General features: G+C 41.1%; 1 protein-coding gene across 1 annotated transcript in view; it reads left to right on the top strand.

Annotated features, from left to right (window-relative positions):
* LOC122806918 overlaps positions 1-23533 on the top strand; it is a 269512-nt gene that overhangs the window by 40601 nt on the left and 205378 nt on the right. The window contains exon 2 of the mRNA XM_044077736.1: positions 821-1174. Within this exon, the coding sequence (XP_043933671.1) occupies positions 821-1174 (354 nt within the window). The remainder of the gene's footprint in view (positions 1-820; positions 1175-23533) is intronic.

The raw sequence follows: 23533 nt of genomic DNA, 5'->3' as shown, positions 1-23533 counted from the left end.
TACATTGTCTTGCCTTAGGGGCTGTTGTTGGGTGGCACACTGGTGTTGTGAGCTATTTGTCAGCACACTGGTGTTGTGAGCTATTTGTCACTTTGGTTGTGACTGGTGTTTGTTTGCATTTCAGCTTTGGAGGTCCTTGTTGCTTGGACAGGTTAATGTCAAGGGCCTCCGCATATGTGGGTTAGTGTTGCTATGTGTGGGTGTTGATGGTGTGGGTTTTGAAGGGCTATAAGTTGCTTGAGGTGTAGTGCAGATGTTAACCTTCTCCTCTTGACTGTCTAGCACAATCTTGGCCGGAGAGACACACAAACATAATACACTGCACTACACCTATCAGTACATACAACCCAGCAAACAACTTTCACACAGTCACACATGAATTCAAATGAAACACATACACAGTGTTTTATATGGGAGGCTTTATCCTCACATTCCTTTATTTGGGGACTTCACCTCTCCCCCAACTTATATATTTTAATGGCACAATCACACAACTGTGACCAAATGCAAATATTCAAAAGTATGCTATAGTAACAGCTAGTTACTATTTATTTATTGACTATAGCATAATTTGACACACAGTGACATCAATGGGTAGTGACACCTCTCCAACCCATCGACAAAAATGTGTATTTGAAGTAGTCAGCTGCAACAGCGGAATGTTACAATGTGTGTCTTTGTGTGTCTGTCTGTGTACGTGGCGTTTGTATATGGTGATATTCAGTGACTAGAATGACTACATTTCTCTATCTGGTTTACTTGCTAAGTTTTAATGGACTTCAGTAAGACAACTTCAGTTTTAATTGTGCTTTCTTTCTAGGGTTCACCTTATTTGTGAATGAATCACAACATGAAGATATCACTTTAAAATGTAAACTTCATGATGACACAAAAAACATCACCTGGTGCTTCGTAAGTGATCGTGACCATTTAAGTTGCACAGAGCCAGACACTATAAATATTGCAGAGATGGAACATATGAATACTGAACAAAAGTTAGAAGCTAACAAGATTAAAATCAGAAATTTAAGAAATAACACTGGGATGTATTTCTGTGCAAAAGGCAATGTTGAAGCTTCGGTATTCAAAACTATGCTGGGATCTCTGAAAAACAGAACTACTTGTTCACAACTTGACCAGTTTTTAGTTTTATCAAGAGACACTCAAAATAAAGGTATGTGTTTACATATTTTACAAATAATGATGTCACTGAAAGCATTTATTTATTTAATAAGGCAACATTAGAAAAATGCTACTAAAGTACAGTTATAATGGATATGCATGGAAAATAAATGTTTACGGGTGCAATTGTATCGGGGCTTGCATAAAACTGATATACAAATCAAAGCAGAGCACTGGAAATGAGTAAAGCATCATTACAGGGAGATTTGGCATTTGGCACAATCAATGGATGAGTTGCGCTAACAAAGTACATATAATGGGATTGTGTGATATCACAGAAAAGCAAGTTTGTGTATGGCTAAGACAATCCACACTCATGTCTGCAATGAAGCAGCATATTGCTGCCATACATGCCGTGTTAGACATGCAAAGAAATGGCTAAAAAAGTAAAGTGCCAACCCAATTTATCATATACATGGGGAGGAAAGGGAAAGCTAAGGCAATTAGAAAAGGTGTGAATAGCAAGAAGAAGAAGAAAACACACAAGAGCAACCATAAGAAATGACAGGTAGTGGGTGGCAAGAAGGAATTATTTTTTTGATGGAAAGGTTCCCATTTTTCAAATGTGGAGATAAAGGTTAGATGAGGATGACAGTAAGGAATGTTTGTGGGAAAGATACAGGGAGAAGGGAATGTTGCAAGGGCAGACAAATAAACCAAAGGCACAGATATCGATAGACAAAAGTGGCATTGACACAAAAATGGGAACAATGTTGGCTGGACACAGACAGACAGGCAGACACTGGTCACTTAATGATGGGAATGACTGGATAACAAATAACATATGGGACTGTCACATAAAATAGGAGAACACATGGATGGAAGATAATGTATGGCACATAGAGGATGCCAGCCCAGCCCAGAGACCAACCCACACAGATCTTATTCTACTCTTTGGCTGATGTCATCTGTTGTCTACATCACTGTAGCTTACTGGTTGGTGCCTGGTGGTTATGGGACTCAACCAGCCATGGCAGAAAGTGCTCCCTAGTGGTGAGGTAGACATTCAGCTGTTGGAACACTTTAGAAGACACCAACCTGCAGAGTTGCTGCTGGACAACAATGGTAGAGCTGTTCAGGCCACAACTGTAAAGGAGCCTCTACTCCTCTCCTTAGTGGTGACCATGAAGGCCATCAATGAGCTCAAAAGGTCACTACTCTCCCTAATTCTGATATAACCACTATGCCAACCCTAAGCTTGTATCTGTGATTTTAACCCCTTAAATATTATGCCAACTCTGCCTCCATTAGTACCTGCTACACTTCTTCAGAAAACAGGTATCTAAAAGGTATGAAGAGCTTATCATCCAAACAGTCAGTTGTTCAAAGGTTCCTAGGTATATACTAGGCTAACAACTACCACAGCCTTTATAAGCCTAACCATACAATCTATCCCAACTGTGCCTCTGCATATCATGGGCATTTATTAGGAGAAGGTATGTTAGTTAGGAAGATTCTATAGGATATGTGGGGGGATATGTTTGTTTGAGCATTACTGTCTGCCTCTGTCTGTCAGAGACATAGGGATCAGACTCAGGTTGAATTTCCAATTTCCAATCCGTTGGTTAAGGTTATGCTTAAATAGGGTCGGGGATGAATTCTGCTTCACATGGATGAGGAGCCAATTCCATAGCATGGGATCCTCTGAGATACATATCTGCCTCACAAACATGTATTATTTAGGTCACAAGCAAAATTTAAATCCTTGGATCTAGTTTATCTGCTGCTCTTCATTTTGCAGATGTGCAAAAGGTCCGTCAGAACTGGATCTGAGGATGCTCTGAATGCGAGGCATAGATTGCCTCTCAGTACCTTGTGGAAGAGAGAGTATAGAAATAAGGATTTAAGATGATCCATACAGGACAATGTGCTTATACCCTGGGTTATCCTGAAAAGGAACTTTTGTGGACATTTCAGCTGTTGCATATGCTTGGTCAGGTACATGCCGAAGGGAGCATTATACTCGATTAGTCTGATAAGGGATGAATAAAGTGGCACTTTGCTTCCTTGGACCTGGATGCTATGCACTTACTTATAAGTTGGGCTTCATAGAATGATTTTCTTACTACCTTGGCCACATGTTAGTCAAAGGCCATATTACTATCTACGCATATTCCCAGATTCCTGATCACCAGGTCAACTCTTAGGGGTGTCTTATTGATGAAGTAATTAGCCTGGATGGAAGTTTTTCCAAAAGGCATTATAATGTATTTCTTGGCATTCAGTTTTAGTCTATGAATTTGGCACAAGTCATTTGTAAGATGTTTGTTTCATGGGGGAAACTATGATAGCTCCCAATTTGCATTCATCTCTGAACTTGATCAGCCAAAGGCCTTGACATTAGCCTTTACCTCTGAGAAGTAGATGTCAAACAGGAGTGGTCTCAGCACAGATCCCTGAGGTACTCTGAAAGTGGTATCACCAATCCTAATTTCCTGGGTCCTGTCTTGTGAACCAGCCGGCAATCCAGAGAGTTATGTAGGGCTTTATGTCTACTATGGTGAGTTTGTCAACTATAGCCGAGTGAGGTATTCTATCAAACACTATAGCCAAGTCCAAGTAGATGATATGCACCATTTTCTCCTTTTCAATTACCTTGGTGATCTTTTCAAAGAAGCCTATCAGGTTTAGTAGGCCTGACCCTCCCTTGACAAAACCAAACTGAGTTGGGTCCAGTGGCTGAATGGGGTCTATACCGCTTCATCAATGTGACTAACTGTCAAATCCCTATTCATCGAACTAGTCTATCAAAAGCTAAATCTGTTGAACGCTCATTAAGCAATTTTTTTCACAGGGGAAAAAAACAGCGGGCCAACCTGGTAACCATCACAAAAAAACGCATTATTTAAATTCCACACTCCCAATGTGGGGGTCTGCACCCTCCACACCCCCCTAACTAAATATACCAACTCCAAGATCAGACTATGGTGGGGGAAAGGGCAAATACTTGATGATGACCAACTAGTTTTTTCCATTGGAAAGAATCTGTGTAAATGAACATTCAACGGATTTAGCTTTTGATGGATTAAGTTTGATGAATAGGGATTCAACTGTTAGTCACTTCAACAAAGTGATATAGACTTGTCTAAAGGTTGCCTATTTCTTTACTGATCATTTCCATGATAATTTGTTCCATGACATTGCACATTAGTCTAGTCAGACTAATAGGGCTATAGTTTCCATGGTAGATTGATTGGCCAACTTTGTGAAGTGGGGTAATCACTGTAGTCTTCTTTTCTCGTGTTACAAAGCCTGTTTTGAGGCTATTGTTGAAAAGTAACACAAATGGTCCTAATAGCTCATGTTTCAAGTTATTTAGCAGGTATCCCTACATACTGTCAGGTGCCACTGAAGCTGTGTTTTTGGCCTTAGCAAGCACCATCAGGACCTGCTCCCTGTTAATAGTTGGGGGGTTATGCTACTTGGTATTTCATGGAGGAAAAGTGGGGGTGAAGTTTGAGCTGAATTTGTCACCTAGCATATTCTCTGTGTCACTCTTCTCAGTGAAGGTGGCAGCACTGACTACCAGTCTGGTATTGATATGTGCTACCCTTGAGGTTTCAAACATAGTTGTAGATAGCTGTGTGGTTGTCTTAAGTCTGTGAGGCCATCTTGACCTCATAACTCGCCTTGTTGGACTTAATTAGTTCTCTTAATTTCCCATTTACTATAATCAGAGTGCTCTTGTCATTATGGGAGTTGATCTTACTGATTTTAGCTCTGACTTTTTTCCATTTGTTATATACTCTATTAAGGTTAGAATTCCACCAGTGTGGTTTATTTTTAGAGTTTATTTTGGGCTTACTTCTAATATGTACAGTAGCTCTATACAGTAATTTACATGGTTGTACAGAGTCTCTGTGAACAATTCTTCATATGTTTTTGTGAACTCAGGGCTGGGAGGACATTGAATTTTGACAAACTATCACTTAATAGGATGTAGTTAGTTTGGAATAGTTCCTAACTGTTACAGGGTTTGCTGGGGTTCCTGAGTTGATTTTTATTTTGAAGGAGACAGCTTTGCAGTCAAACCTTACCAGTAAGGATGTGACACTTGGGGATGCAGCACTCTCCCATATTAGTGAATACCAGATTTAGTATGTTTGAACCTGTAATGGGTGTGTACACTATCTGATCAAGGGTATTTGTGTTAATAAAGTCCAGGAATCTTTGTGCTTGCGAGTATGAGGCAGTGTATGTTTCCCAGTCTATAGAGAGGTAGTTAAAGTCTACCATGAATAAGGTAATTGGTTTGATGGTAAGTGCCTCCATTAGGTCTAGGTATACGGTATGGAATACTAGGAACATACAGAGTGACCTAGAGCTTGCTAGGATATGGTATGGGACTTTGTCTATGGTGATTTGCTCATGGATAAATCCCAGGGCATCATCCTGTTAAATTAACATAGCATTATGCTTGTTGTTAATACAGATTGAGACTCCTCCAACTTTTGCCCCTGTCTGTGCAGCTGATAGTCTAAATGTGTGGAAGGAACTGAAGCCTTGCACTGCTGTAGTACTTTCTGTGGATTTAAACCATGTCTTAGTAAAGGCACAGATGTCTATATTCTCCAGAGTGAGGAAAGCTTGTATGGTGCAGAGTTTCTTCTTTGGGCTCCTAGCATTGAGCAATAACACCTTTAGATTTTTTGGGGTTTTATTAGATATGTTGGTAGGTTTGTCAATTTGGCATTGCCTAAAAATGATCTAAGGGGTGGATATAGTTTTCCCAATATTCAGATGCCTAGGGGAGACAGGTGCAGACCATTCTTTGCAAATCAATGTGGTTTGTTATCTACGTCCTCCCATGTTGACAAATATTGAATCTCCTTGGAAAGACACCAGAAATTAAGCCAATTACTGAAATCAATCATCATTTGTTCATACTGTGGCATCGTACTTGTTGAAGATGGAATGCTGCTCAATATAAGGCACATACCTGCCTGAGACATATATTCAGAGAAATCAACAATGTCTCTTTTCATATAGTCCAGGAAAGTTGTTAGAGCCCATATGGACTATGATGTAATCATACTGGTACCTGTGGAGTAGTGACTTGAGTGTGTGGGTAACTTAGCAGATCTTGGCTTCAGATAAGCAACTAACTGGTAACTTCTCCTTATTCAGTCTGGTGAGTGGGGCATCTTTGTGTCATTCAATAGAGACCTCTATGACAAGAATCCTGGGTAATGTGTTAGCTTGTCTTATGGGCTCTGCTCTTGGGGCTCCACTGGGTGTAGGCGTATGTGTGGTGCTTGAGGTAGCTTTTGGTGAGTCCTCTAGAGATTGCTAAGGATAGGCATTATCGTTTACAGGCTTAGGATGTCTTTGAGGTTTGGGAAGATTGTTTTTTAGTGCCTCAGCGTATGTTGGTGCATGTGTGTGTTGTGGATACTGTGTGGTAGATGTAGTATGTATTCTTGACAACCTTGTTTGTATGCAAGAGCTTTGCATTCAGTGAAATTCTGTATGTGCATCTCTTGTATGGTGTATTTGTTCTTTTAAGGATTAAATGGTATTCTGAACATGAGACAATTGCTACATTGTCTTACGATGCCCATATCTATCATGCTGGCTAAGGAGATATTTGAAAATTGCATATCCATGTTGTCCAGACCTGTATTTGGGTGGACTAGCCATGGAATGGGTTATGCAGAGGTTAGATCGTACTAAGATTTAATATTAGTGCTGCTTAATGTGCAAACTAGCTGCTCTAAGCGCGTTTTAGCCATACTAAGTTACAGGTTTCAGTCCTAAAGGAAGTTTTATAGAAAAAATGTACTTTCTAGAAGTTTGTGCCTGTACAGGGCACTGCTAACCTCTTGTTGTAATAACACCAAGAAAGATTGCTTGACAAGACAATTTCAAGTACTAGGAACTTTTAGAATGGTTTAAAGGCAACATCTATAAATAAAGCAAACATAAAGCAGTAACAACTTTAAACATTTAACTGAAGTACAAAACAATAAAATTAATCTATTATTTGCCAAGTACGGAGCAGGATTAACTGTGTACCCCCTCAGAGTGTGGCAAAGATGCCAAGTTGATAGAAGACCTGGGAAAATGAGCAGGAGACAGTTTGTAGTAAGGGAGGTTTACTCAAGTGTAATATTGTGTAGCTGGGTGGGCACTTAGTATTAGGGAGATATGGAAGAAGATGGGTAGGAAAGTATTTAAATAGGTTACACAACAGACAATAGTAATGAAGGAGCTGAGGCAGGGATGCTGAAAGTCAGATTACCATAAGGGGCGGAAGCCAGAGACACAGCCTTTTAAATCCATCAGATTGGAGCTCAAGCCCTGTGGTTAGAGTTTCAGAAACTTTTAACTTAATGTTCTCAGCAGTGGGTGGGTCAGACTAAAAGAATGGGGAAAGAGGCAGTAGCAAGGTAACAGAAAGGCACTGGAATGCAACTTTCAGCAGATATACACAGCTATAAGAAGTACAGAAACACAAATCCTGGGGCAGAATTCACAATACTGTCACTACTACAATCTGACCACAGATAAGGCAGCAGACTACTGGGATGCAACTTTAAGCAGGTATATACACCAGTTGTTTGGAGTCTGGATGTATTAAACACCCATGTTCTAGTGTGAGTAAATCAAGTCTGTGAGGAAGCTTGTGGTAATTCTCTATGGCCAATTCCAAAAGAAAGGAGAACCACTGTTGCCTGGGCCAGAAGAGAGTCACCACAATGATCTTTAGAGAGTTGTCTGAACCTTCAGAAGTAAAGTGGATATCAGTGGAAAAACATACTGGAACATTCCTGTCCAAGTAAAAGTAAATTAATGTGCCTTCCAGGCCTTCTTGTATGGAGTCCCAGAATAGAATTTTGCCAGCTGATTGTTTAGTGAGGCAAAACAGCCTACTTGAGGAATTCCCCAGAGATGGATCAAATCTTCAAAAACCCCCTGAATCAATTTCAGTTCATGATGGGCTACGTTGGTCCTGCTCTGCTTGTCTGCTACACAATTTTACTCTGACGGAATATATGATGCCTGTAGTGTGAGTTTGTGCTGTAATGATACATCCCATGCTAACACGGCTAGTCTACATAGTGGTAAGATCTGGTTCCCCCTTGCTTATGTACCACATACCTGTGGCATTTATGGCCTTTGTTACTAGGCTAATGGCCTGGGGGGGGGGGGGGGGGCTTTTCTAAGCCTAGTAAAGTTTTCCCAAAAGAACAATGATGTCCTGTATCCAAATAGGACACTGAGGGCTTGGCATTTATAAGCTACCTTGTCCCATAAGAGACAAAGATGCCAGCCCCAGTATAAGTTTCCTATTCCTCATCCACTGGTCTAGATTGCACTTAAATGTAAAAATACGCTGGTTATACACAGCAGTGAAAACACATTAAAACTTTAATCCTCGATAACAGAACAGTAAGCACTTTCACAACCAAAACAGTTGCTTTATCAGACTACATATATTACTGGGTAATAGATGAATTCAGTTTTATATGGATGGGAAGCCTGTTCCATAGGAGGAGCAGTCTCTGGGACACACATCTGTCTCTCCAGCATGTTCCGTTTAAGTCACAGACAAAATTCAGGTCCTTAGACCTTATATTTCTGGTAATCTTTGACTTACGAATATGCAGGAGATTCATAAATGAGGGATTTGCAGATGCCTTGTAAGCCAGGCATAGATCTCTCCTCAGCACTCTTTAGGAGACTGAGTAAAGGGAAAGGGCTTTAAGGCTGTCTGCATAAGGCAGGTTTGTTATGCCTTGTATTTTTTCTGTAGGGTACGTCTGAGGTCGCTCCAGCTGTTGCATATGCCTGGTCAAGTACATACCAAAGGGAGCATTGTACTCTATCATCGGTCTGATAAGGACAAAGTACAGTGGGATAATGACCTCTTTGGATCTAGATGCCATACCCATACTTATAAGTTGTGCAACATAAAATCACTTCCTCACCACTGTGGCCACATGGTGTTCGAAGGTAATGCTACTGTCTATGTGCATGCCTAAATCCCTGACCACTGGGTCGACTCTTAGGGGTGTATTATAAACATGGTAATTGGGAAGTCAACCTTCCTGGCTAAAGAGTACAATTATGAATTTCTTAGCATTGAGTTTAAGACCAATGCTTTGGTGCCATTTGTTAGTCAGAGACCTTCTTGAAGAATGCAAGTGTCTTGCAGGAGAGTCGATGATAACCCCCAACTTGCAATCATCTGCAAACTTAGTCAAACATAAACCTTCCCCATTTGCTTCTATTTCAGAGAAATTGATGTCAAAAAGGAGCAGACTCTGTGCCAAGCCCTAGGGGACTCCGCTATTGACAGACCTCTTTGGTGGAGATGTCCTCATCTATTTTGACCTCCTAGGTCCTATCAGTGAGCCAGTTGGCTATCCAGTGGGTGATAAAAGGGTTTATACCTAAATTAGTGAGCTTGTTTATAATGCCTGAGTGCAGTATTTTATCAAAAGCCATGGCCAGGTCGAGGCAAACTGTGTACGCTGTCTTACCTTCATTCACTGCTTTGGTGATCCTCTCAAAAAAGTCTGTCAGATTTAATAGGCATGACATTCCTTCAACAAAGCCATACTGTGATGGGTCCAGCATTTGTAAGTTACCTATATCCTCATTTATCATGTACATGATGGTTCTTTCCATGGCCTTACACGTGATGCTGGTAAGACTTATGGGCCTGTAGTTACCCGGATCAGTGGTCGAACCTCCTTTGTGTAGGGGAATGACTGTAGCCTTCTTTCATTCCTTAGGCACAAAACCTGACTAAGGGTTCCAGCTGAAAAGTGATTAAAGTGGACCAGAGAGGTCATATTTCATAATATTTATTAAACATGCTGGAATGTTATTGGGGCACATCAGTGCAATGTTTTTGGCCTTGGAAAGTGCATGGATAATCTGATCCCTAATAAATGTTGGCGGAATTGTGGTATGTGGTATTTCCATTGGACTACTGGGGGTGGGGGGTGAAATTTCGGCCGAACCTCAAAAGGTTTGCAATGGCTTCAGGTTCAGTGTGGTTGATGCCGTTTACAATAAGTTCTGTGCATTGCTGTGTATTTCCCCTGAGGTTACAGACATAGCTATAGCTGTAAAAAGCTTTGTGGTTGTCCTCTACCTGAGAAGCTATTTTTTCCTTTAAATTTAGCCTTTGAAGTATTAATTAAACCTCTCAGCTGCCTGTTTAGATTGGTCAGGAAGCTTTTAGTCATCATCATCTTCTTTCGGCTGTTCCCGTTAGGGGTCACCACAGTGGATCATCTCTTTCCATTTCTTCCTGTCCTCTGTATCTTGCTCTGCCACACAAACCACCTTCATGTCCTCTCTCACCACATCCATAAACCTTATCTTAGGCCTTCCTCTTTTCCTCTTACCTGGTAGCTTCATCCTTAGCATCTTTTTCCCAATATATTCAGCATCCCTCTTCAGCACATATCCAAACCAATGTAATCTTGCCTATCTGGCTTTGTCTCCAAACCTTCCAGCCTGGGCTGACCCTCTAATATACTTATTCCTAATCCTGTCCACCCTTGTCACACCCAATACAAATCGTAACATCTTTAACTCTGCCACATCCAGCTAAAACACCTGCCTTTTAGTCAATGCCACTGTCTCCAACCCATGTAACATAGCTGGTCTCACTACCCTCTTGTAGACCGTCCCTTTCACTCTTACTGGTACTCGTCTGTCACAAATCACTTCTGACTCTTCTCCACCACTCCATCCTGCCTGTAATCTCTTCTTCACCTCTCTTCCACACTCACCATTACTCTGAACTATTGACCCCAAGTATTTAAACTCATCCACCTTCTTCACTTCTACTCCTTGCATCCTCACCATACCTCTATCCTCCCTCTCATTCACACACATATATTCTGGTCAGGGGGATTTTAGTATGCATGGTTTTATTCCTTCTACACTTGGCCAAGATTTTTTTTCTTTTGTTGATATTGTGATTCCACGAGCATTGTTTTGTCCTTTGAGTTTCTCTTATTATTAATCCAAGTGAGCATAGCTTACCCTATACAGCTATCATAGGATCATAGGACCATAGGAGGTTATTAGCCTAACGGCCCCAGGAACCTTACAAGCCTAGCTAAGTTCAACCCATGTTCCTAAGGGTGTCTGGTTCAAATAGACACAAAAATCAGCATCTATTGCCCCATCCAAGAGGGAAACAGGTGGAACCCTCCCAGGCTGAATTTCCAGTTACCCATCCAATCGTCCAAATTACACTTAAATAGGGCCAATGGGGGAGGCTTTGTTTAACCTGAATAGGAAGTTAGTATCAAATGTGGGGCAACCTCTGTGAAACAAATCTGTCTCTCTAACAAGTTCTGTTGATGTCACATAGCAGGTTAAGGTCCTTTGAGTGAGGGACCCATGTGCCATTTGTCTTGTGAATATGCAGCATTTCCATTAAAGCTGGATCAGCGATTGCTCTATATGCAAGGCACAGGTCTCCTTTGTGCAGTCTGTATGACAGAGTAAAGTGACAATGATTTAATTCTGTGTTTGTAAGGAACAAATGTGGTCTTTTCAATTGCTGATAGTGTCTGGAAAGGAACATACCAAAGGGAGTGTTGTACTCTGTTACTGGCCTGTTGAGGGAAGAGTACAGAGAGGGTTATAACCTCTTTTTTTCTGGAGGCAAAGCCTGTACTTATGAGATGAGCAAAATAAAATGTCCTTTTTACCACTATGGAGACATGGTGATCAAAGTTAAGGTTGTTGTTGTCTTGTGTGCCTAGATCTCTCACCACTGACTGTGTGCTTAGGGTATTGCTATTGATATGGTAGTTTGCAGGAACATCACCCTTGCTGAAGGGGATGATAAACGTAATGCAAAAAAAATGCATTAAGACCATGACTTTGGCACCAGTCATTAGTCTGCGTGAAACCTTCTTGCAGGATGTTGACATTGCTAGATGTTTCAGTGATTGATCTCCATTTGCAGTAATCAGCAAACTTTGTCAGCAACAGTCCTTTAGTTTTAGCCAGTACTTCAGAGAAGTAGATTCTGAACAGTAGGGTCCCAGAACCAACCCCTATGGAATACCACTGGTTATGGGTCTACTGGAGGAGGTGGAGTCCCCTATTTTGACTGTATGAGTTCTATCAGTGGTTCAGTTTGTAACCCACCTGACAATATATGGGTTGATATCCAGCTGGGTGAGTTTATCAATGATGCCTGAGTGGGGGATTGTGTCAAAGGCCTTGGCTAAGTCTAGGAAGGCTGTATGCACATATTTGCCCTCATCTAGGGCTTTGGTGACTGTCTTGAAGAAGTACACCAAGTTTAACAGGCATGATCTCCCCTTGACAAAGCCAAACTAGGTGGGGTTGAGCACTTGGAGATTTCCTATATCTTTGTTAATAAGGTCCATGATGATTCGTTCCAAGGCCTTGCAGATAAGGCTGGTCGTGCTAATAGGTCCATAGTTCCTGGGGTCCATAGATGCACACCCTTTGTGCAAAGAGATGACAGTAGCTGTTTTCCATTCTGGTGGGACAAAGCCAGTGCTTAGGCTGTGATTGATAAGTGTGCTCAATGATGATGCTAATTCCTGTTTTAACCCATGTAGAACACAGCCCGGAATGTTGTCTGGTCCCACAGAGGCTGTGTTTTTAGCTTTGGAGAGGGCATTTAAGACCTGCTCCTTGGAGCTACTAAGTGGGGGACAGGTGTTTGGGATGCTTTGGGGTATATGTGGTGGGGTCAGGGGAGTGAAGTTTTTACTGAACCTGTCAGCCAGCAGGTTTGCTATAGCCATAGGCTCTGTATATGTAGTACCATTAACTATGAGTTCATTGCAAATCTGGGCCTTACTTTTGAGGTTACAGATGTAACTAAAAAAATGCCTTGTGGTTATCCTTAGTTAGAATAGCTAATTTGGATTCAAAGTTATTTTTGAAGGACTTCACTAGGAGTCTTATTTGCTTGTTTAAGTTGAAGAGGGAGTGTTTCCAGTTTTTAGACCGTTCCTTCCTACTCTTAGACAGCAATTTCTTTCTCCTGTTGTATAACCTATTAATGGCAGTTGTCCACCAGGCAGGTTTGTTTTTTCCTTGAAATCTTTCCTTGGTTCTGTCAGGTATGGCAGAGTCAATACTGGTGTTCATTTAAAGCATTGGTGTAAACTCAGCATAGGTGTCTGTTCCATCAGTGGGGGGGAGGGGCTATGAAGCTATTTATGCTGTCACTTATGAGGATGTAATTAGCCTTGGAGAATTGTTTTTGTCTAGTTGTTGCTAAGGGGGGGGGGGGTGCTCTTGTGTTACAGTTACTTCTAGTGAGACTTATTTGTGGTCAGATCTCACCAAGGAAGGCCACACAGTGGGGGTGGTGCAAAGGTCCCCCATATTGGTGAGCACCAGATCCAGGATGTTTGAGCCCCTTGTGGGTGTGTCAACCAGTTAATCCAGGGCATTGGAGTTAACGAAGTCCAGGAACCTTTGGGCAAGTGAGTTAGAACATTTACAATTTATCCATTCAATGGATTGGTAATTAAAGTCACCCAAAACCAGGGTGTTTGTATCTTGATTGACTCAAGTAGATCCAAATAGGCTGAGTGGATGTCCTGATTCACAGAGGAAGTCCTATAGCTGTCAATGATCTGAAGAGGGGTCTTACTTACAGCCAATTGCACCTAACATAATTCAAGGGAATTGAGCTGTTTAACCAATCTAGAGTTGTATTTATCTTTAATGTATATTGATACACCACCTCCTTTAGTTCTCACACCTTCAGTTTGTGCTCTGAATGTGTGGAAGGAAATGTAACCTGGTATAGCTGGGGTGCACACTGCAGCCTTAAACCAGGTGTCAGTGACTGCACAAATGTCAGCATCTTCCAAGGTGAGGACTGCTTCTAGTGAGTGAAGTTTGTGGTTTAGACTTTTAGCATTTACCAGCATAAACTTGAGATTGTTTTTAGAGGGCATTTTTACATTGTGAATTTTGTTCTTGTGACATTGCATACAAAAGGCAAGAGCCTTAGCCAGTAACTGAAATCCAGGGGGTAACAGATGAAGACCATCTCTGGCAAAGCATGAAGGTCTGTTGACCATGTCACCCAGGCTGACAGATATTGAATGACACCAGAAACTAAGCCAATTGTTGGAAGTCAATAATTTATTTTTGTTTATATTGAGGTATCATAGTAGGTGAAGGTAAAATGATACATAATCAGAGAGCTCAGTCATGTCTCCCTTCATATAGTGAGATTCATCTCAAGTCATTCACACCAACATGGACTATGACAAAGTCATAACAGTGCCTGTTGTTGAGAGACTTGAGTGCCTGTATGATGTAGTCGATCCTGGCACCTGACAGACAGCTAACCGTGACTTTTTCCTTATCCAACCTGGTCAAAGGGACATCTGTGTGTCTCACAATTGAGTCTCCTATGACTAAGATATTTGTTTTTGTGTTATGCCTTAGGGGCTTGACTGCTGAGACACTGGTGTGTGATATATTATGTGTACTATGTTCTGCAGGGGAATGTATTATGTGAATCGTTCTTGTGTTCATGTTTGGGAGGTCTCTGATGTTTAAGTAAGCTTCTGGTAGGGACCTCCACATATGTAGGTTTATTTGTTGTTGGTTTGGTAGGTGCAGGAGATGAGGTGTGCATGCTGACAACCTGCTATACAGAGATGTTGTAAATAACTCAGCATATACTATGGTGTTTACTGGGTTTGTGGGTGCATGGAATTTAGCTAAGGTATAGCTTAGTACAAAGAGGCTAGCCTTGGAATAGTACCTAAAGGTTTTTGGTTTCAATGGACCCCCGGATTTAATTTTTATTTCAGACAATACTACCTCATGGTCAGATATGATGAGCGAAGACATTAAATTGGGTGAGGAACATCAGTCCCCTATGTTCGTGAGTACAAGGTCAAGAATGTTTGTACTCCTGGTAGGAGAATGGAACAACTGTTCCAGCACATTGGTATTAACAAAGTTTATGAATCATTGGGCTTGTGCATTAGAAAGTGCTATAGGATTCTCGGTCTATAGAGGGGTAGTTGAGATCCCCCATGAATATTGTATTGGGTTGAAGAGTGAGGAACTCTTGCACATTGAGATAGATATTATGGGTTCCTGAGACATGGAGGAGGAAGTACAGGTTGCAAAGATATGGTAAAGACCCTTTTTATGGTGAGCTGCACATGCATGAGTCTGGTGGGCCATACACTTTAACTAGTTTGGATGTGAGATTTGTTTTAAAACAGACAGAGTCTCCTCCACCTTTAGTTCCATCCTGTGCAGTAGCTGGTTTAAAGATGTGAAAGGCATTACACCTTGCATTGCTGGAGTACTTTCCGTGACTTTAAACCATGTCCGCATTACTACGCAGATGTCTACATTCTCCAGAGAGAGGAAGGCTTGCAGGGAGTGGAGTTTCTTGTTAAGACTTCTAGCACTGAGCAGTACCACCTTCAGGTATTCCTTAATAGGTTAAGTCAGTAGGTGTATTAGTTTGGCATTGCCTTGGGGTGCAAAAAGTCTTTGCTGATATCCAAAAGCCTAGAGTGGATAAGTGCAGACTATCTCTGGTACAGCAGAATGGTTGTCAACCATGTCCTCCCAGATAGTCAAATATTGTACCCCCTTGGACTGACACCAGAAGCTAAGCCAATTGTTAAATTCAATCATTTTCTGTTGGTAATGTGGCATCACCCTTGGAGAATGTAGTATGCTGCTCAGTGCTAGGCTCATACCTGCATGAGACACAATCAGTAAACTCGATCATATCTCACTTCATACAGTCAAGAGAGGTACATGTCAGGTCATTAACACTCACATGAACTATGAGAGACTCATACTGATACCTGTGCTTGAATAACCTAAGTGCCTGTATGACTTGATGGATCCTAGCCTTGGAAAGGCAGCCAATCATGACTCTTTCTTTACTCAGTCTTGTGAGGGGAACATCGATGTGCCTCACTATAGAATCACCAGTGCACAGGAAATTTGGTTATGCACTGGTTTGTCTTAAGGGCTTAGCAGTAGAGGCATTGGATACAGTGTTATGATGTGGAGCTGTGGGTGGTGTTTTAATGGAGTGTTTATGTGATGGCTGAGAACCCTTTCTTTGATTGTACTGTGCAGGAGATCTTAGTGTTTTATGAAGGTTACCTGCAAAAGCCTCAATATAAGCAGTTTTATTTGTAGGGTCTTTACCCTGCGCATCAGGCATGGTGCAAGTGTCACTGACAACCTCTATAGATTAGTTTTGGGTCTATGAGAGAGTTTTGCTTCCAACGGTAAAGTGTATTTACACCTCTCACATACTTATTAAGAATAAGTGCATTGCCAGAGTACATGAGGCAATTGCTACAATGCCTCAGAACACCCATCTCAACCAGACTGGTCACAGAGAGAATCAGGAACTGCATATCCAGGGCTACTGATCTACTAGCCTGGAGTGAGGGAAATTTAAATATTGAATAGGTTAATAAGACATGGAACTTGATAAGCAATGCTCAGCTATGCTCAAACTAGTTGCTCTAGTAGTTAAGAAAAGTCTGTCTAGACAGTAATGTCAGAAGAGTGTAGATCACAAACCTTCCTAATTTAAAATAACTGGTTTGGAGCCCAAGTGCTTAAATCAAAACAAAGACACTTAGAATAACAGGCACAATAAGCCTTCACCAGCAATTACCAGCTCAGAAGGGTAGAGGCTACCCACTCCTCCCAGAAGGCCACAAAGCTTCTTAATGTAAAGTAACTGGTTTGGATCCCAAGTACTTAAAACAGAACTAAAATACTTTGTTGAATAGCAGACACAATAAGCCTTCAACCAGCAACTCCCAGCTCAGAAGGGTATATAGGCTACCTCTCCTGCCACAAGAATGTAAACCACAAACCTTTCTTATGTAAGATAACTAGTTTGAAGCCCAAAGTGCTTGAATCAAAACTACAAGGCTTAGAATAACAGTTACAATGTAGTCAGGTTACTAATAAGCAGTAATAAATGCAGCAGATTAAATTCAACTGAACACTTTAAGAATGTGCAGCAAAAAGCTAAACAATGTAGGAAGAAGCACAATCAAGAGGTCCGAGGGACCACAGATGATTCAAAGAGTTGAAAGCCTTTATAAGAGCTAACATCTCTTTTATAATTATGCTTATGTGTTTTGGTCTATCTTTCGTGTCCCCCAAAAAACTTCACTTTTGTACCCAGTGGCATTGCTCCCTAGCAAAGTCTGAGGCTTTGGAGCAGGATGGTAGAATGGGAGACTTGGAGTCTGAAAACTTTGATGACTCTACCTAGTGATTTCCCTTTTCACAAATCCCAGAATTGGAGTGTGAAAATACAATTGGTGTAGATGCTGTGGAAAAAAAGAGATTTCACGTTACATTGTATATTACTCATGTGCAGTCTTAAAAGAGGTATCAAGAGAATCATGGAAGTCATGAGAACCAAAGTCCTCACTGTGACAAAAGTCTGAGTGGAAAATCCCTGGAATAAATCTAAACATAAACCTATTTTTTTTTCTTGTGGAATAAAAAAATCTCTTTATACCGAGGTGTCTAGCAAGCACCTCAGAAACACAATCCAGTCCATCACCATCAAAAAAGACTTGAAGGTTCTCTTGGAACCCCAGCCTGTGTAAGAAACCTCTTACCTAGGGGAGAGATTCCTGACACTTCGAAAAAGAGTCTGCAAAGATAAGCAAGCCATGTAAGTATGAATAAATGTGAATACTTTTTCCCTGCAATAGGCTATAACAGGAACTAGATACTTTGTGAACATCCTCAGAAAAGTGGATATCCAAAAGGGTAAGGCAGAGAACTGATAATTTGATCCAGACACACAAAACATGAAAAAACACCTAAAATCTATATGAATAACAATGTGATAAGCATCTTTTAAATCTAAGGGTATTAGAAAACTCAAATGAAGAAGAAGGGGTAAACAGGTTGTGAAGTGAAAACATTTTGAACTTGGGCAGTATCAAAAACTGATTCAGGAAAGAAGGATCCAAAACTGGTTTCCAGTTTTATTTCTTTGACACTAAAAACATTCTTGAGTAAAATCCTCCTCCTAACTGAGGGGGAGAAACAGCTTCTATTACTCTGGAGACCATATATGATGTAAGACAGGAGGAAAAAAAGGCTTTGGACTGGCAGATGAGAAGGAAACCCCTGAAAAGGTGGAATTTCCTCCCACTGCCATCTGCATTCTACATGGATCACATTCAGTCTCAATTTGTCTGAAGCAATCCATTGCCAGAGATAGAAACAGAGGTTCAGACTTTCTGTAAGGGGAAAGGGACTGCCTGGATGGAATGGGGGATGAATAGATCCCTGACATAGTCACTCTGACTTGTTTGACTGTCATTTGTTCTGAGGGGGTTCCTGTTTTCCTTTTATTTTGTTTTCTGCCAAAATTAGATGAGGGAACAGAAAATCTATTAGAGAATGTACATAAAGTGGGCTGCAAAATCTGAGAGATTCCCTTAATCAGCTTAACTCCCTCATTACATAACATCTGCAACAAAGAGTCCAAACAAAATCTCTATCTAAGGGAGAATTCAAACTTTTATTTTTGACATCTTTGTAAGGTTATGATAATACAGCTAGGCAAACCTCATAAAAAGTACCAGTGGCTGCAGCCCTGAAAGTAGTATCTGAAGAGTCATATTCATATTTCAAACAATGAACAGTGACATGAAAAACAAGAAACTAAACTATACAAAGCATATTTTTCCTCACAAAAGGAAAATGAAGCCAAAGCATTCCTCATATTTTTACAGTTACTCAGGATAAACTTTATATGAGCCGGACAGTTTAGAATTCTAAAAAATCAAATTTACAGAAGCATACACTTTTTCCAAACAAAAGCTTTACCATCCTTGTCAGCAGGAAAAAGATTAGAATTAGCAAAATGCTTGGCAACAGCTAGACTAACCAACATTGTAGCTGCTTGGTCAGGTTTTGGACTAGTGGATAAAAAAAACTTGAAAGACTGACTTACTTTGTACATTCCTTTCTTAAGGACAAACACAGCCAGCAATGCTGACAGCACAGGGGGTGGGTGGGTGATGGTGCTAAAATTTCTAATGGAATGAGAAACCTCAGTATTCTCTCACTGAAAACAATGATTTTTTTCTGGAAATAGTCTCGGAGAAAGAGAATCCCTCCCAGGAAGAATCAGATACCACAATCTCCTTAGAATATGAATCAGAAACCTGAGGAAAAAACATTACATCTGTCCTTTCACACTTTCTTACAGATTCCAGTTCTTAAACCTCTGCAGGGAAAGAGTAATCTCCTTTCCTTTCAAAAGAAACCACCTCAGAAGAAAGAGTCTTGTTCATACTGAGCTAAACAGAGGAGGGGCACATCCAGAACTCTGTGCTGAGATTTCAGATGACTAGAGGTTTCTGAGCTTCCTAGAAACCATAAGCTACTTTTTTTCTTGCTTATTTTTACTATCAATTACTTATTCTTACAATTTATTCCACTTTTATTGTCTGCTGCGACTTTTTACTATATTTTATTACTATAAACAAACTGTACTCTTGTACTGCAACTGTCTGCCTTACTGGGCCTGTCAAATCATTTTAGTTACTGTTTTCACTGCTTGTAAAGCTTTTTTTAGCCATTTTCACTGTTTGAAAGGTATTAACTGGAAATGTTCTCCATTTGTTAGGCATCTGTTTGTCTGTTCTGATTTCCTGTCAAGAAGTGCATCATACAATTGACGTGTTTGTAGTTAAAATCATTGTCTAGAGTTTCCTAGCTCTTTTTTTTCTTTAAAACTTTTATTTAGTGTTTCACTGCTGTTTTTCTGCTGTGTTAAACATTTCTGTAGTGTTTTCTGCTAAAATAGTGTAGCTAGTAGCTGTAGCATAGTCCAAATTCAGGGTTGCGTTTCTGGGACTGGTTGTTTATTTGTAGTGGCTGTTTGTTCTGAGCACATTTTCCAGGCCATCTTGGATTAGAAAGGGTCCTTCTGCATTCTAATGAGAGGATTGTGCTGATTGGTCCCTGGCTGTTAAATTTTGGCTAGTCTAGGGCTTGGAGTAAGCACCTCATTAGTTTTTTTCAGCTTTTTCAAAGTTGTTTTAGGTTTTAACCTTCTGGTATTTAATCCTCATCCCTTGAATGTGTTCCTGCTTGTTTGCTTATCATCCAGCACCACGGATTGTCACGCAATTGTGCGCCATAGCCAGACAGATAATTTCAACAATTTTTCCCTTAGATACAGCTGTATCCCAACAGTGTAATTCCTCATCTTTAGCACATTTTCAGGCAAAGAGCCTAGATTTCTGTGTTACTAGAATCTTCTGTTTTTTGTGGTATTTAAACCCCACTTTTGAGCTGGTTTGGGCTTGTTTGTACATCATGCATTACAGCTGCACATTTTTTACCCCACTGCAAGGTATTCCAGCTACAAATTGTCCCATAGTAGCACTTGTGTGATCACCTAGTAGTACTCCTCGTGACCTTCCACCCTGTACCCCTTTAGCTCTTTATGGCCTCTCTCCCTCAGATTCCGACAAATATGGATGGACAATTCCCTATGGTTTCTTCTGCTAGTCTGGTTGATATAGGCATGCTGAGATACCGTTGCAACTGCCTCGTGTACATGGATGATCCTCTACTACCACCACCTATGAACACAATTTGTGAGAGATGCAATTACATTAAGAACCTAGAGTCTATTCTCTCTCCCTCATAAGCTAATATATATATATCTGGCACTGAGAAGGTTGTGGACACGAACACCACACCTCAAACACTACCCACACCTACGCAACACACACAAAGCACAGATATGCAGAAGTTCTCAACAAAAACATACCCAAACAAAGGAGACCTCCAAGGCAAAAACTCATGCAAACTTCACTGCCCACCACACAACACATAGTCCACACACCTGTGTCTCACAGCCACTAAGGCCTAAACATAAACCCAACATATTAGTCATAGGAGACTCCATTGTGAGGCAAACAGATGTGCCCCTCACCAGAGTGGATAAGGAAAAAGTCATGGTTAGCTGTTTGTCAGGTGCCAGAATCTGCCATATCACCCATGCACTCAAGTCTCTCAACAGCAGGTACTGTTATGACTCTGTCATAGTCCATGTTGGCATGAATGACTTGAGATGTACCTCCCTGGACTATATGAAGAGAGATATGATTGAGCTCACTGAATACATTCACTTACTAAGTTATGTTCCAAGCCTTAAGCAGCATTCTACTCTTACCCAGAATGATGCCTCAATACAAACAGAAAATGATTGACTTTAACAATTGGCTTAGTTTCTGATGTCATTCCAAGTGGATCCAGTACATGACAGCCTGAGAAGACATGATCGACAGACCACGATGCTTTGCCAGAGATGGCCTGTATCTATCTCCTTTAGGCTTCTGGCAAAGGCTCTTGCCTGTCACATAGTGCTTTTTTAGGCAATGCCTTGAGGTCAAAACTACCAACATGAAAATTTCATCAAAATGCAGATAAAAGGTCATGCTGCTAAATGCTAGGAGTCTAAATATGAAACTGCACTCATTGCAAGCATTCTTAACCCTGGAAGATGCTGACATTTGTGCAGTCAGAGAAACCTGGTTCAAAGCTGTGGAGAGCACCCCAGCCATACCATGTTACTCATCCTATCATACATTCAGACCCCAAACCATGGGCAGCAAAGCAAAAGGAGGTGGAGCTGCAATATATGTCAAAGATATGCACACCTCCAGGCTGGTCAAATAGTATGACACACAGGAGACACTCCAGGTGTAGTTAACCAATGAGAAGACCCCTATTCAAATAATAGCTAGCTACAGGCCCTCAACTTTGACTAAAGATGCCCACTCCACCTATTTAGACCTCTTTGAATCTATCAAGATTCAACCCTTTACCCTGATCCTGGGCAACTTTAACTATCCAACCTTAGAACTACTCATGCCAAAACACAAATGCCCAGAGATTCCTTGATTTTGTCAATGCAAATGCCTTGGAACAGCTGGTCGACACTCCCACAAGAGCTAATAATATCTTGGACTTGGTAGTAACCAATATGTGTAATGACTGCAGCATCCCTACAGTGTTATCCTCCCTGGTAATATCCAACCACAAAGTGGTCACTTTTGAAGTCACCATCTCTCCCAACCCCACCCCAGCTAGGGTCAAACATAAAAACTTCTCCAAATCTGATTACAACCTCCTGAGGAAAGGTATAAACAGCTTCACATCCCCCTCCCCCTCCATAGGAACTGGCACATATGTCCAAACCTACACCCAAGTACTATACGAGCATTTATATAGCTGCATGGTATTAAGAATACCCGACAGAACAAAAATCCTCCCCCTCAAGGAAGAGTAAACCTGTCTGATGAACATCTGGAATAAATAAACTCTATAATAAAAGGAAAAAAATGCTGTTCAGGACCAAGAAGGAGCAGGTGCCTAATTGGAAGCAATCTCTCCTTAGCCTGAATAAGCTAATAAGACCACTAATGAAATTTTCCAAAGCAAACTTTGAGTCCAAACTGGCCACATCTACTAAAGGCAATCATAAAGCCTTCTTCACATATGACTGCAGTCTCAAAGGAAGCACTTAGATCTGCTCAGAACTGGTAGTCAAGGACACCACACACACAAACATCATAGATATAGGAAACCTGCTAGCAGACAGGTTCAGCAAAAACTTCACCCCATCAGTAAATCAGCACAACCCCAGTACCTGTCCCCTTCTCTTCTCTCTAGGAAGCAAGTCACCACTGCTCTCTCAAAGGCACAAAATACAGCCTCCATGGGACCCGATAACATCCCAGGCTGGATCCTACATGAACTCAGGCAGGAGCTTGCAGCACCATTAGGCACCCTGTTCAACTAAAGCCTGAGTACTGGCTTCATCCAAGCTGAATGGAGGACAGCCACTACAATCCATATGAACAAAGGTGGAGTGTCCTCCAATCTAAGAAATTATAAACCCATCAGCCTAACTAGACTGAGATGCAAGGCCATGGAATGGGTTATCATGGTCCTCATTGACAAGGACATTAGCAACCTCCAAACACTCAAGCCCACACAGTTTGGATTTGTCAAGGGGAGATCATGCCTGTTAAATTTGGTTGACTTCTTTGAGACAGTCACCAAATCCATCCATCTAGCTTGACCTGGCCAAAGCCTGTCGAAACTATTCCCCACTCGGTTATAATAGATAAACTCTCTCAACTAGGCATCAAGCCATATGCTACCAGATGGGTAGCAAACTGGCTCACTGATAAAACCCACCTAGTCAAAATAGAGGAAACCACTTCAAGCAGTAGACCCGTAATGAGCTGTGTACCCCAGGGATAGGTTTTGGGGCCTCTGTTGTCTGGGATATAATTTTCTG

The sequence above is a fragment of the Protopterus annectens genome, chromosome 7.part0 (genome assembly GCF_019279795.1).
Source record: "Protopterus annectens isolate FY-2018-M chromosome 7.part0, PAN1.0, whole genome shotgun sequence".
Classification (NCBI taxonomy): domain Eukaryota; kingdom Metazoa; phylum Chordata; order Ceratodontiformes; family Protopteridae; genus Protopterus; species Protopterus annectens.
The sequence above is the reverse complement of the archived record's forward strand: the minus strand, read 5'-3'. Positions and strand labels throughout refer to the sequence as shown.